A 15,758-nucleotide genomic window follows, 5' to 3' on the forward strand; every position below is an offset into this window, starting at 1 on the left:
GGTGATGTCATAACCTCTCCTTTTGAGGGAGAGTTGTCAGGAACGAGGATTTCACTGGGTGCAAGACAGGAGGAGAATCTGCTGGAAACACTGCCAAAAAAGGAGGTGGGCAGTGGATTTTCAAACCTTCCCTGTAATCGCTAGTATGACCTATGACTACCTACTTACTAATGTTGTTCTCAGTAGTTAAACAGTGAGTCATACACAGTGAGAACACCATTGCTGTTCTTCAACAGACATGATGGTCCGGTTGCCACTGTCCTCTATTGTTTTGTGTTAAGAGTTTAATATGGGGTGGTGTTGCCAGAGATTTCTCTGCGTTCTGTGTGAGACTCTCAAGCCCTTTCATGAATTTCTCATTAAATGGCATATAGCTGCACAGAGGCTTCATTTCTTCTTGTCTGATGAATGGGGGCAGGGGCAGGGACCCTAATTCTCATGGTGGTGGTAGAGATGTCATAACCCCCCAGCACCATGAGGTTATCCAACCCTGAATTCTGGGGTGAGGTGGAAGGGATGCCAAGAGACAGTGTCCAGGGAAGACTTAGTAGGAAACAGCAGGTGGCCTTTTGAGCTTTCTCACTGAGAAAACGGGTAGCTAGTTTGATGCAGCTCTACGGCTGGAGGCCCAGAAGAACAAAATGATTAAATTTTAGCTGGGAAACATTCAACTTACGGTTTCTCGGTGTGTTTCTCTGCAATAAGCTAAGGATAGATAGGAAAGGTGTACAACAGAAGCTGCCTGAATGACCACACTTGGTGCTATCTGAACACATGCTGTTCTTACCTGACTGTACAGCACAGACAAGGCCTACAACCCACTTCTCAGTAGGTGTGGGTCTGACCCTCAGGTTCCAGTTTTTACTCCTTTATGATTCTGGAAGCCAACTCATCTGTTCAGACAGTTTTCCCAACCTGGGCCCTTTGCCAGGCCTTCTTGCCACTATTTAGGAAAAAGAATAAATAGCCTAAGGGTTAAGAGCTTGGATGTCAGAATCAGTTATGCTTGGCTTTCACGAGCCATGTAAATATTAGTAAGTTGCTCATCTCTCTCAGTGATTCCATCTGTAAAATGGAGATAAAATAATCTCACACCCATTTGGCACAGGAACTTGATAATGTTCGGAAAGCCTCCTATACAGCATCAGTTGTTGTAAGATTTGCTGTCATTAATATAAATTCCCACAGTTTAAAGGGGCAAAGCCACACTTTTTGTTACAGGTTCTTGCTATAAGGTGCTGTGTTGTTCCCTACAGACTCCTCAGTCAGCCTTTGTTTAAAAAATAAAGACATGAGTTTGACACATGGTAGCTACGTGGAGACTGAATCAGGAACAACTGACAGAAGAGTACCCATATAATGCTTTCTTCTCAACTCGGTGGAGTTTTTTCACCTCTTTTTTACTTGTTTTATCTTTAATTCAGGCAAAAAGAAATAAAAATTTTTTATTCAACTTTTCCTTGACAAGAGAATTCTCGTGTGTGTGTGTGAAATTCGCTCAGTTGTGTCCGACTCTTAGTGACCCCATGGACTATAGAGTCCAAGAGTACTGGAGTGGGTAGCCTTTCCCTTCTCCAGGGGATCTTCCCAACCCAGGGGTCAAACCCAGGTCTCCCACATTGCAGGGGGATTCTTTACCAGCTGAGCCACAAGGGAAGCGCCAGGTAATGTAGAATCAACACAACATTGCAAATCAACTAAACTCTAATAGAAATTTTAAAAAATAATGTTGAATCAATCACCCATTTGTTTCTTCACTCGTTTTTTTCATCCATTCATTTGACACCTAGTCACTCAGTGCTATAGGCAGGATTCCTAGTCCCCATGGACTTTTCCTCCATGGGGAGCAGGGGTGGGGGCGGGCGGTATTTAGTCAGGGGGCAGGCCCTTACAGGGTAATGTGATGAAAACCAGGACAGGGAAAGCTCAGAGGCTAAGAAATTACTTAGGAAATCTACCTTGTTCAAATGTAGAAGAACCAGGTGACTTCTTGGAGGAAGTGGTTGTCTAATGGGAGACCTAAGTAATGAGCAGAATTTTTCCAGGCAGGAAACAGCACATGTTAAGGTTTAGAAGCAAGAAGAACCCAGCTTCTCCACCAGATCAGAGTCTAATGACTAAAATACAGAATTTCAGGAAAGTAGAAGAAAACAGGCCTGGAAAAGAAAGCAAAGGGCAGATTATCTCTTTCTTTCATTTTTTAATTAAAAAAATTTTTATCATAGTTGATTTATAATGTTGTTAGTTTCAAGTGTACAGCAAATTGATTCCATTTTATACATATATATATTCTTTTTCATTTTTCAGTCTCTTTCTTTCTTAAATTTTAAGATGTATCCTGCACACAAAGATTAGAGGTAATTCTGTATAGTCCCACTATGGAATGAAGACCACAGTCTTGTACAAATGGAGAAAATCAAGCTGCTGGAAGATAGTTTTTACAATATAGAATCCTCATAAGTTTCCTAATTTTCTCTGAGTTGTCATGAATTTGAAGAACATCAGATATGCTCAAACATACACTTCAAATCCTGCTCCTTGATTCTCTTCCTTCACTAAAGCAAATATTGGGACTTATAGCCAACATATCAGTTTCTATCTTTTTCAGAAATCTTAACCTATATGCCTGGTGCTATTGCATTCCTCTTTATAGGCAATATTTTGATGTGTTACTTTTTAATTGAGGTACAGTTGAGGTACAATATTATTAATGTAAAAGTTTCAGGTGTACAACATAGTGGTTCACAATTTTTAAAGGTTATATTCCATTTAGAGTTATTATAAAGTATTGACTTTATTTCCTGTATGGTGCTATATATCCTTACAGCTTGTTTATTTTATACATAATAGTTTGTGCCTCCTCCTCCCCCTCCCCACTGGCTGTCACTAGTTTCTTCTCTATATCCGTGAGTCTGTTTCTTTTGTGTTATATTCACTAGTTTGTTTTATTTTTTTAGAATCCACATATAAGTGATATCACACAGTATTTGTCTTTCTCTGTTTGACATATTTCCCTTGGCATAGTACCCTCAAGTCCATTTATGTTGTTTCAAATGGCAAAATGTCATTTTTTTTCTCTTTTTTTGGCAAAAAAACTGTATTTGTGACTAAAATAAAAATTACAGATGCATGTTTATAAAACCTTGTTATAATGTTACCATTAGAATTTATTAGCTGAAAATTAATCAAAAATTCAGATCGAAAAGGATTTACATTTTAAAATAGCTCATGTGAAATTCTACTTAAGTAGCATCTATTTCCTGGAGAAGGCAATGGCACCCCACTCCAGCTTACTCTTGCCTGGAAAATCCCATGGACAGAGGAGCCTGGTGGGCTGTAGTCTGTGGGGTCGCACAGAGTCGGACACGACTGAGTGACTTCACTTTCATGCATTGGAGGAGGAAATGGCAACCCACTCCAGTGTTCTTGCCTGGAGAATCCCAGGGACGGGGGAGCCTGGTGGGCTGGAGTCCATGGGGTCGCACAGAGTCAGACTCGACTGAAGTGACTCAGCAGCAATAGAGCATCTATCTCCACCCACTACCTCTGGATTTTCTTTCCCCAAAGTGCAACAAAGTGGTGATTGAGGACATTTAGCAACATTCTTATGTGCTTTACTCCAAATTCAAGGTTTAAGTTGAACTTGTGATGTGAGCTGCATTATCCTATAGGGGACCAACTATATTCTATAGTTAAAAATTCATTCAGTCAAATAGACTGCATGCTAAAGTTTTAAAATAAAGTTTGATAATAAAAATGCCATCCTTTTTATAATTAAGTAGTATTCCACTGTATGTGTATGTGAAAGTCAAAATTGCTCAGTCATGTCCAACTCTTTGTGACTGTCTGCAGCTCTCCAGGCTCCTCTGTCCACTGAATTCTCCAGGGAAGAATACTGGAGTAGGTTGCCATTCCCTTCTCTGGAGATCTTCCAGACCCAGGGATTGAACCAACTCTCTGGCACTGCAGGCAGACTCTTTACCTACATATATATACATATATGTATATGTATGTATGTGTGTGTGTGTATATATATATATATGCCACATTTCTTTATCCATTCATCTATTGATGGGCCCTTAGGTTGCTTTTATATCTTGACAATTGTAAATAATGTTGCTATGAACATCGATGTGCACATATCTTTTCAAATTAGCATTTTCATTTTTTTTTTCTAGATATATACCCAGGAATAGAATTGCTGGGTCACAAGATAGTTCTATTTTTCGTTTTTGTGCAGCCTCCACAGTTTTTTACAGTGACTGCACCAATTTACATTCCCACCAACAGTGTCGTAGAGTTCCCTTTTTTTCTGTATCCTCACTAACATTCATTATTTGTGGTCTTTTTGATGATAGCTATTCTGATAGGTGTGAAGTGATGTTTCATTGTGGTTTTAATTTGCATTTCTGTGGTAATTAATGATCTTAAGGATCTTTTTGTGTGCCTGTTGGCCATCTGTATGTCTTCTTTGGAAAATGTATATTCAGGTTTTCTGCCCTTATTTTTAGTTTTTTTTTCCTTTGATGTTGAGTTATAGGAGCTGTTTCTATATTTTGTACATTAATCCCTTATCGGTCTTCAGTTCAGTTCAGTTCAGTTCAGTCGCTCAGTCGTGTCCGACTTTTTGCGACCCCATGAATCACAGCACCTCCTTGTCCATCACCAACTCCCGGAGTTCACTCAGACTCATGTCCATCAAGTCAGTGATGCCATCCAGCCATCTCATCCTCTGTCGTCCCCTTCTCCTCCTGCCCCCAATCCCTCCCAGCATCAGAGTCTTTTCCAATGAGTCAACTCTTCCCATGAGGTGGCCAAAGTACTGGAGTTTCAGCTTTAGCATCATTCCTTCCAAAGAAATCCCAGGGTTGATCTCCTTCAGAATGGACTGGTTGGATCTCCTTGCAGTCCAAGGGACTCTCAAGAGTCTTCTCCAACACCACAGTTCAAAAGCATCAATTCTTCGGCGCTCAGCCTTCTTCACAGTCCAACTCTCACATCCATATGTGACTACTGGAGAAACCATAGCCTTGACTAGCATTTGCAAATATTTTCTCCTATTCATTAGGTGGTCTTTTTGTCTTGTAGATTATTTCTATAGACAATATTTTAACAGATAAGTTAGGTTAAGTATCTACTCATAAGAAGACAAAAACTTGCAACTCTAACCATAATCAAAGTTAACTGGTTTAAAGTCTTCTAGAATCCTCTACAAAATACTTGCTTGAGACTATTTGTATAAGGTAAGGGGAGAAGATTATTACTGAATCATTAACTCTTTCAAAATAATTTGTATTTCCCTCTTTCCATGATTGTTTATGCTGCTCCCTCTGATAAGAATGCCAGCTACCAGCTTCATCCTTCCATATCCATGTTAGCTTCCTTTGACCATTTAAATTTTTTTCAAAAAGAGCAATTTATTAATATCTTTCCATTCATTATGATTATTATTTTTTATTTGTTATTTTTTAAAACAGTTTTACTACATTTAGTAGACATAAACGTGCCTTAGACTTCTCTTAATTCACTCTAGCACTGAGCACATTTTGTTTAATCAGTAATGACAAAATATTTAGACAGAAGTATCATGAAAGAATTTAAGTTTCATAAATCAATGATCTAATCTTTCCCAACTTTGACAAGGAAAAAACATTGAGTCAAATATGCTTCCTTAGTCACTGGTTGCTGCTGAGTAGTTAACCTACAGGAGTTTCTAAGGATCAGACTGTTAAATGGACTCTTTCTGTCCATTCTTGGCCAGAAATGTCCAGTTATTCTACAAGGAAATGCTTAGTATCTTTTTGGAAAGCTCTGTAGGAAGTGAAACTAACCAAAAGGAAAATGTTAGCACCTATCTCTGACCTCTGCTTCTGTATTCCAGCTATAAACACAATGCACATAAGAAGAGACCCACAGTATACTTGCTCTGTATTTTTGCTGAGCATTCCCTTATATAGACAGTAAAACATAAAGCCACTTGGATAACTTATGTGCTCCCTAAATAACATATGAAAGTGCTTAGGGCATGGAAGACACTCAACAAATGTTAGTTCTTGCTTCAGATTTTAATATTATTTCATTCTCTATACTGATCAATATGGTAGGTGGCCACTGAGCACTTGACATGTTACTTGATTGTGCTTAAAATATAAAATACACCTTGCATTTCAAGCACTTAGTATGGAAAAAGAATGTTAAATAGCTCAGTAATTTTAATATTGATAGCAAGTTAGTATGGATATACTGAGTTAAATAAAATATATTATTTAAATAAGTTAATTTCATCTGTTGCTTTTATTGTTTTCTTGATGCAGCCGCTAGAAAACTTAAAATTCCATATGTGCCTCACATTTGTGACTTGCATTATATTTCCATTGGAAAGAAATGGTTTAGAGAGACCTCCCAGGTATTGTGGCAGGACAGCGGTACTGCAGAAGTTCATCAATTTCTTCATCAGCTAAGAAGAAAAGAAAAAGAACAAATTATAGCTGAGCAAATAGAAACTGTTCACTTATTAAACTGAAATTTAATGTGGATTTTTTACTGTTTTGTGGTCAGCTTTACCTTTAAGAAACTATAGCTAACATTTAATGTCTAATGGAAAATAAAATCCCTATTTCTAGGTTACTGGTTGGTTCACCATGGAGTGGCTTTCCTAAGAACCGAATGGGAGATGTATATAAATGTCCTGTTGATCTATCCACCACTACATGTGAAAAATTGAATTTGCAAAGTAAGTTATAATTAGCAATGTGGTTTTTTTATACATATCAAAATCTTGTTATATACTCAGTTGAAAAAAGACAACAAAACCAGTCAGAGTTTTGTCTTTAAGAAATATATTCAGCTTTTGTTGCCTTTATCTCTGTAGTCACATGGGGTCCAACTGTATCTGAATTTCCAACACAGTTTGATGACCTAATTAAGTAAGATGTGTGGGAAACATGCTGCCTCCTGGACCATCTGGCCCAGTCTGTGGACGAGCTTCCACCAACATTTAGGATGATTTTGATGATTACTAACAGACATCTGAGACTATTTATACTTTTCTCCCTCCCCAAAATAAACCATTCAGTATAGAAACATCAGTACTAGGGATAATTTGGGGGCTGCTGAGGAACACTCTGTTTCTGATCATGTGAAAATGATCTTGTTCTACTAAAAAAAAAAATCACTATTTGGAATTATTTGTAATTGTTTGCAATTGCTGGGTTTTAATTATCCACAAAAGCAGACCTCTATTTCCAGAAGTTAAGTAGTGAAGGAGAATTGGCAAAATAGTTTAATAAGATAGCAAGCAGGTTTAAGAAACAATTTTTCTAATAAATAGGAGATGATCCTATAAGTAGAAACATCTACTCTGCTTTACTCACCACACCAAAGCCTTTGTGTGGATCACAACAAACTGTGGAAAATTCTTCAGGAGACAAGAAAACCAGACCACCTTACCTACCTCCTGAGAAATCTGTATGCAGGTCAAGAAGCAACAGTTAGAATTGGACATGGAACAACAGACTGGCTCCAAATCGGGAAAGGAGTATATCAAGGCTGTATAATGTCACCCTGCTTATTTAACTTATATGCAGAGTATATTATGCAAAATGCCAGGCTGGATGAAGCACAAGCTGGAATCAAGACTGACGGGAGAATTATCAATAACCTCAGCTAAGCAGATGACACCACCCTTATAGCAGAAAGTGAAGAGGAACTAAAGAGCCTCTTGATTGAAAATGAAAGAGAGTGAAAAAGTTGGCTTAAAACTCAACATTCAGAAAACTAAGATCATGGCATCCAGTTCCATCTCTTCATAGCAAATAGATGGGGAAACAATGGAAACAGTGACAGACTTTATTTTTTGAGTGCCAAAATCACTGCAGATGGCAACTGCAGCCACGAAATTAAAAGATGCTTGCTCCTTGGAAGAAAAGCTATGGCCAACTTAGACAGCATATTAAAAAACAGAGACATTCCTTTGCCAGCAAAGGTCCATCTAGTCAAAGCTATGGTTTTTCCAATAGTCATGTACGGATGTGAGAGCTGCACTATAAAGAAAGCTGAGCGCCACAGAATTGATGCTTTTGAACTGTGGTGCTGGAGAAGACTCTTGAGAGTCCCTTGGACTGCAAGGAGATAAAACCAGTCAATCCTAAAGGAAATTAGTCCTGAATATTCATTGGAAGGATTGATGCTTAAGCTAAAACTGCAATACTTGGCCACCTGATGTGAAGAACTTATTCATTGGAAAAGACCCTGATGCTGAGAAAGGTTGAAGGCACGAGGAGAAGGGGACAGCAGAGGATGAGATGGTTGGATAGCATCACCGACTCTATGGACATGAGTTCGAGCAAGCTTCAGGAGTTGGTAATGGACAGGAAAGCCTGGGGTGCTGCAGTCCATGGGGTCACAAAGAGTTGGACACGACTGAGCAACTGAACTGACTGATCATATTTGTAAGGAGAGAGGAAGGAGGCAATAAAAGGGAGTGACGACCAATCAAGAATGAAGTTAACTGGATGAAATTAGTGTCTCTGGTACCTGGGAAAATGAGTCTTACGAAGAATGCTCCCTTCTCTGAAACACAGAGGAAAGAGACAAGTCAGAATTCTAAAAGGACTGTTAGGTAAAGATGAATGAAGTTGAGATTACCCTTTGAGTGTGATTATCTTGTTTGCACTAGAGAGTGATGGAATCTGGGTTGAATTTAGAGGCTTGAGAAGGGTGAAGTTTTAAAATGGGCATCCTGGGAAATAGGGGATAAACTGTATAATAAAACTTTTGAGCTCTCACCCCTAAAAAAATAAAATTTATTTATTTATTTATTTATTTTTAGAAATTTTATGCATGTGTATATAAATGAGCAGATAATTAGGATTAGGGCTGCCCAGGTGGTGCACTGGTAAAGAAAGTTTGATCCCTGAGTGGGGAGGATTCCCGGGAATGAGAAATGGCAACCCACTCCGGTATTCTTGCCTGGAATTTCACCATCAGAGTAGCCTGGCAGGCTACTATCCATGGGGTCACAAAGAGTCGGACATAACTAAATGACTGAAGACACACAGTTTAGGATAAATGATGTATATATACGTTTAAAGAAATAGTGTAATTTTATATATATGTATATGTGTATGTGTCTATATATGTGTGTATACATACCCTGGCAGAGATTAGAGGATCATGAAAAACTAATATGTGAGGTGTACAGGTATGTGTGCATGTATGTTTATATATACACACATGGTACACATATATACACACAAGGTACACATATGTACCTTGGCAGAGATTAGAGGATAATGAAAAACATATTATTGAAAAGAATTTCAATGTTCAGTAGGTCAAGAATGGATACAACAAATGATGCCTTAGCTGAATGGGAGAGAGAAGGTTGGAGAGATTTATCTGTTATTCTACATGCTAGTGTTATGCTGGCCTTCTAAAGTTCACTTACTGTTGCTTTGGGCCAGATTCTACCATATGGCATTCTTTGATAACACTCTAAGAATGTTTTTTTTCTGATCTAGAATAAAGCATTAGATGGCGTCATCATGACCTTTGCAGACCCCACCCCCACGGATCACATTCTGCAGCCTCACTCGTTTAAGTGAGCAGCCAGATCAAGGAAACATCTCGTTTCCATACACTTTATTACACATCATGAGCACTAAACTCAATGCTACATATAAACCTGAGTGTACATTGAAAAAAAAGTCTTTAAATAAATGATAATTTAACCACTTTAAAAAATCTTTTCCCCTTTGAAAGCTTCCACGAGCATGCCCAATGTTACTGAGATGAAAACCAACATGAGCCTTGGCTTGACACTGACAAGGAACGTGGGAACAGGAGGATTTCTTGTGAGTGATTACTTTTCAGATTCTCATTGGTCTCAGGTATGAAGTCAGTGTCTGCTGACCATCCCTCCTAGCAAACCAAATCTTGAGGTTTAAATGTTCGAACTTGAATTTTGGATAAGTTATGCTAGAGGAGAGCCCACATGAAAGAACAATGTGTTGATATGTAAGCATCTTAAGATATTTAGCAAAAATGTTGCCACAGAACGTTTTGGAGAAAGGGAGCAGAAGGAACAACGATTCTTTGCCCTTGAAAAATGTGTTTTGCATTTGTTGATAACAACAGAATTCTAGCTCTCGTTTCCCCTTCCTGTAGAAACATTCTGGATAGGTACAGCTAGTTCAGAAAGTAGGTTTCAAAGCCACAAAGTCCTTTTGTTTCTAATAATTTCTGATCATCATTGACCACTCTGATATTATTTAAAGCAATGATCTGGACTCATTTCATGTTAGCATTTACTCTCATTTAGTTTATAGAATACTGTGTAAAGACCACCACAAATCAGAGTAAAAGAGAATGCTGTATTTAATAAGTGGTCTGGGGACAATTAATTGGTGAATATCTTGCATATCCAAATATACTTCCAAGTGAAGTAAAGAGTTAATCTAAAAAACTAAAAGAAAATGGAAGTTTTCTGAGAGAATTTCTGACCTTGGGACTAACAGAAAAAAATAATATAGAAAATTGTTAAAAGACACGACTATGTTAAAAAAAAAAAATCATCACACACCCAAAGATAAAAGAAAGAAAAAACGAGTTTAAAAGCAAACAAAAACCCAGCCTCATTTGACATTTCTACCAGCCCATGTAGGTGTAACCTAGTTGTATATTGCTGTTAAAATCATCTTAGAAAGCTTAATTATGACATGTTGCATTGACATTCTGACTTAAAAGCCTGTGTATATAAACAGATTTCTCTAAAAAATGTAACGAATATTGAACAATATGATTCTGTTTTTACTGAGAGATATTAGACTTTGGTACCACCTAGTGAATTAGGTGTTGCTTACAATATATGTTAGATCGATGCATACATGAGTATTTCAATGAATCTTCCTGGTTTATAATCTTCTGAAGTCTTTATCATAGTGTTGTTTTGTCTTCTGGTTTCCTTTTTTAAAGTTGAATAAATTAAAAAAGAAAATATATTGAGGTATAGGAATTACAGAATATGCTTCAAAGTTTTTAATCTGTAACTTATCAGATTTTTAATCTGTAACTTTATCTATTTTTACATAAGTGTAAAACCTTTTATAAACCTTATATATAAAATGAAGTTGAAGAGAATTTGAGGTTAATTTAATAGTCGATGTAGCAAGTAGAAGGAAAGAGGGAAAGAGAAAAAAATAAAGGAAAAAGAAAAAAGCTAAGGTTTCCTTTCCATACCTAAAAGGTCAAAATCTTAAGATACTCTTAAGAATATTGTGGAAAAGACTGACAATCATCACATTTTTTGAACCTTCTTAAGTTTTGGGCTTAAAGTTGGAATGTTGTTCTGGCATTAACAATTGGCATATTCTAATTTCAACTCCTTAATGTTGTTTTCCAGTGCTTTTACAACCAAAAAATATTTTTGAATACTTCATGAGTTAGTGTTTTTCAGGGTAATTAAGCTAAACCAATTTGGGGGTGCGGATGTAGGAAATCAGTAATTGGTATCTCATTTGGTAAACATACCCAAGGCATCAATTGTGATTCTCCCCTAATTGGCAAAATGAACCAGTTTTACAAGGGAAAAACTATGCCTTGCTCTTTGAGCATGAAATATGACCACAGCTGCTTCTCCTTTGAGCTACCAACAATTAAACTGGGTTAGATAAGTTCCCTTTCATTCTTCCAATCACTTTTTGCAAGTCCACACTTTTTAGTTAAGTTTTAATAGTTGTTCCACAGCTTTACATAAGGTTAAACTTTGTAGATTTTTAAAGATCATTACTAGACTTGTATTCCCCATTTTTTCTCCTTCCACATCTAATGATTTGTATTTAACCTACTATTTCCTGCCTGCAATGCAGGAGACCTGGGTTCCATCCCTTGGTTGGGAAGATCCCCTGGAGAAGGGCATGGCAACCCACTCCCATGTTCTTGCCTGGAGAATTCCATGGACAGAGGAGCCTGATGGGTTACAGTCCAAAGAGTCAGGCATGACTGAGCAACTAACACACAGACACTTGATATTTCCCACATGACTTAATCAGGAGTTCTTGCTGTTCAAGGGCTACTGCAAGGGAGAGCTTTGGGACTGGGTTAATGGTGATACTAATAACTGGAGTATGATGTGCACAAGAAGACAAATGCTAGCTTGGATGACTGAAGGTTCTAGGGAGTGGACATAGGTAGCTCTGAAGTCCTCAAAGAAATGCTTTCATAACTGCAGAGTTAGAAACTGGCAGTTCATGAGCTCCTTTGTATTTGTTTAGCATGTAGTGTTTCAAGGGTTTTGTTTTTTTTAAATTATAAGTTTTCACACAAAGTTTTTGCTTTGATCCTCCTTGAGAATTTGAGAGGTTCAGCCGCACAGGGCCTGTTTCATGGCAGCCAGTGGGCCGGAGCCACAGTGGTCTGCCCTGCACAGCAGGTGTGGGCTCTTCACGCACTGTGGTATCTACACCTGGCCCAAGCTGCCTGCCTGGCCCATGGGGACACAGGGTTTATGATTTGTCCTGAATGGTGAAAATGGAAGGGACAGGAGGAGACATATGTTCAAGGAATAATAATGCTAATGAGTCTGGCTAACAATGACAAATCGTTTGCTATTTACCCAGTACAGTTCTAACTGTTTCATAGACATAGACTCATTTTGTCTTCACAACAGCCTTAAGTTAGGAGATCTGATCATCCTCATTTTATAGATGAGGCAGGTGAGACCCAGGTAACTGAGAGACAAAAAATGAACTTGGCCCCTTTTTTTCTCCTGGTTGTTTTCTGGAAGGACATATCCCCTTTTCTCTGATTTGGTGGGTCACCTGATGGGCTCAGAGAAGGCAATGGCAACCCACTCCAGTATTCTTGCCTGGAAAATCCCATGGACGGAGGAGCCTGGTAGGCTGCAGTCCATGGGGTCGCAAAGAGTCGGACATGACTGAGCAACTTCATTTTCACTTTTCACTTTCATACACTGGAGAAGGAAACGGCAACCCACTCCAATGTTCTTGCCTGGAGAATCCCAGGGACGGGGGAGCCTGATGGGCTGCCGTCTATGGGGTCGCACGGAGTCGGACACAACTGAAGCAACTTAGCAGCAGCAGCAGCTGATGGGCTTCTCCCTACACTGACAGTCCCAGTGTCCCTGTCCCTGAGACACCTGCCACTGGGTACAGCACGTCTGCCACCCTCTCCTTCCCCTCTGTGGGCTCCAGTGCACTTTCTCTCAAAGGCGTTGTTGACTTGTTAGTTTCAAGAGTTGATGATTCCTAGTGTCTTAGAAGGGAAATGATTCCTAAGCTTCACAAATGGCAAAGTGGAAGGTTAACATTTTCTACGTGTTTTGTCACTGTTCTCATTTTTTTAAGACCTGTGGTCCCCTGTGGGCACATCAGTGCGGAAGTCAGTATTACACAACCGGAGTTTGCTCTGATGTCAGTCCCGATTTTCAGTTGCGGACCAGCTTTGCACCTGCAGTTCAGAGTAAGTTATGAATGTGCCAAGCAATGCCTTACTTTAAAAGACGGGAAAAATTGTATCAGCAAGTGCCATTCTCTTTTACTCTGTCTCATTTTCATGTGAATGTGACTTTTGTCTTACCTATGGAAATATGTTTCTTTTGTCATTTTCTATGTAGCCTGCCCTTCCTTCATAGATGTTGTGGTTGTATGTGATGAATCAAACAGTATTTATCCCTGGGATGCAGTAAAGAACTTTTTGGAAAAATTTGTACAAGGCCTAGATATAGGCCCCAGAAAGACACAGGTATGGACATGCTTTATATAGACCCTAACCCACAGCTTTCTTTCTGAGAAAATATTACTAGAGATGAGGTCTTCATCTTTGCATTTGTCCAATCCCCATATTAAAGGCATTTAATGGTAATCTTGAAAGTTGATTGAAATTTGTGCTACGTTGAGTTATTCTATCGTAACTTTGCCTAATGCTGGTCTTTTAAGCATGGGTTCCTATTTCTGACATAGGCATCGGATATGTGATATAGCATCTTAATTATCTTTCGTTGCTAAGTTTTTCTTCCATTAACTCATGCACTAATCAATACATTTAAAAATCCATTATGTATTTTTTTTACACACACTTGGACTAATAATGATAACTTTCTCTTTTTACTGGTGAAAAAATTATCTTTGAATTCTAGGATTTTTATAAATAAGTTCATAGACAGCATATTTCTGCCATAGCTCAGTTGGCAAAGAATCTGCCTGCAACGCAGGAGGACCCCCTTTCAATTCCTGGGATGGGAAGTTCCTCTGGAGAAGGGATAGGCTACCCACTCCAGTATTCTTGGGCTTCCCTTGTGGTTCAGCTGGTAAAGAGTCTGCCTGCAATGTGGGAGATCTGGGTTCAGTCCCAGGATTGGGAAGATCCCCTGGAGAAAGGAAAGGCTATCCACTCCAGTATTCTGGCCTAGAGAATTCCATGGACTCTATAGTCCATGGGGTTGCAAAGAGTCGGACATGACTGAGTGACTTTTACTCCAGTATCATAGTCTAGGCTAAACTTCCATTTTTTACAATAGTCCTTTCAATAGTTTTGTGTAACTTTATGTTTTAAAGAGTCTTTGGTTTTCTTTCTTCCTGTGGTAGGCAACCAAAATTAAGGAGCAGAAAGGTCCTGCTTTTATAACACTGAATAGCATTTTTAAAGTTTTGGGTTTTTTCTTTCTTTCTTGTTGGCTCTACCATTTTCTGGGTCATCCTGGCTGTAGGAAAACATTGAACCGATATCAACAGGAACCAGTTCACAGAGTTACCAGTTCCAGTGTTGCATCTGATGCTCCAAGGCCCAACAGTTATTGGAACACTTTTCCCTAAATGCTTTGCAGTTCTCTGTATTGAAATTTGCCTTTCTGCATCTCTATACAGTATTGTAAAATACCATTGCATGTTTTCCCCATTAACATTGCTTTTCAATACCAAGAGGATATTAATATTCGTTAAAACTTTGAAGGTTTCTCTGTGGGCTTTCACTGAAAATTCTGTTAAATAAGACTAAGTATCATACTGGTTTCTAGAGAACATCACTGGTAAAGCCCCTCATAAGAGAAGTTTTCATCTGTATCTGTTTATTTTCTGTTTCTAAATGAATTACCCCTGTAACGTGATTTACTGTGTCCAGTAGTTTCCACGTGGAATTCCTGACCTTCCTCTTCTATCTCGCAACCCTAGTGCATCCCCTTCATCTCTGAAGGTGGTTTTACTCAGCATCTTCTTCCAACCTAAATGTGACCTTTCTGTAAGCCCTAATCTACCACATCTTCTTTTCCACCTTCCTCCCTCACACACAGAAGTTGTGGGCTGTATCAGGGGGTCACCACTCTCTTCCTCTCAGCTTAGATTTTGAGATTCTTAGTTATTTTTGGTCCTTTCCTCTCTCGCAAGTCTTACATCTTACCTTGAAGAGAGGAGTTCAACAATATCATGGGGTTTTTTTTTGTCATTTTCCCAGGCCTTCCTGGCAAAAGCAGCTGATTGATCTCAGAAATCCTTTCGCTATCCACCTTCCTTACACACTGGCCTCTATTTCAGCGACTCTTTTACCACTGATTTTCTTATAACCACTTCCCATTCTGGAAACCCCAAATCCTAGGCATAGGGAGTGATCTCAGTGCTGAGTACAAGGATATTAACCAAAGTGTTTGACCTCCTTGATCTAAAGGATTAGGGTATGTGCTCAAATGTCTTGTTCAGAAGTGGTCCTACCCCTCTCAGCTCTCCCAGATAAGACTCTCCAGTGGCATT

General features: G+C 38.7%; 1 protein-coding gene across 1 annotated transcript in view; it reads left to right on the plus strand.

Moving 5' to 3' along the window:
- ITGA2 (integrin subunit alpha 2) overlaps nucleotides 1-15,758 on the plus strand; it is a 108,808-nt gene that overhangs the window by 41,429 nt on the left and 51,621 nt on the right. Inside the window, exons 3-6 of the mRNA XM_040262260.1 lie at nucleotides 6,624-6,733; nucleotides 9,763-9,854; nucleotides 13,365-13,479; nucleotides 13,634-13,761. Of these exons, the coding sequence (XP_040118194.1) occupies nucleotides 6,624-6,733; nucleotides 9,763-9,854; nucleotides 13,365-13,479; nucleotides 13,634-13,761 (445 nt within the window). The remainder of the gene's footprint in view (nucleotides 1-6,623; nucleotides 6,734-9,762; nucleotides 9,855-13,364; nucleotides 13,480-13,633; nucleotides 13,762-15,758) is intronic.

Source organism: Oryx dammah, unplaced genomic scaffold (assembly GCF_014754425.2).
Source record: "Oryx dammah isolate SB20612 unplaced genomic scaffold, SCBI_Odam_1.1 HiC_scaffold_20, whole genome shotgun sequence".
Classification (NCBI taxonomy): domain Eukaryota; kingdom Metazoa; phylum Chordata; class Mammalia; order Artiodactyla; family Bovidae; genus Oryx; species Oryx dammah.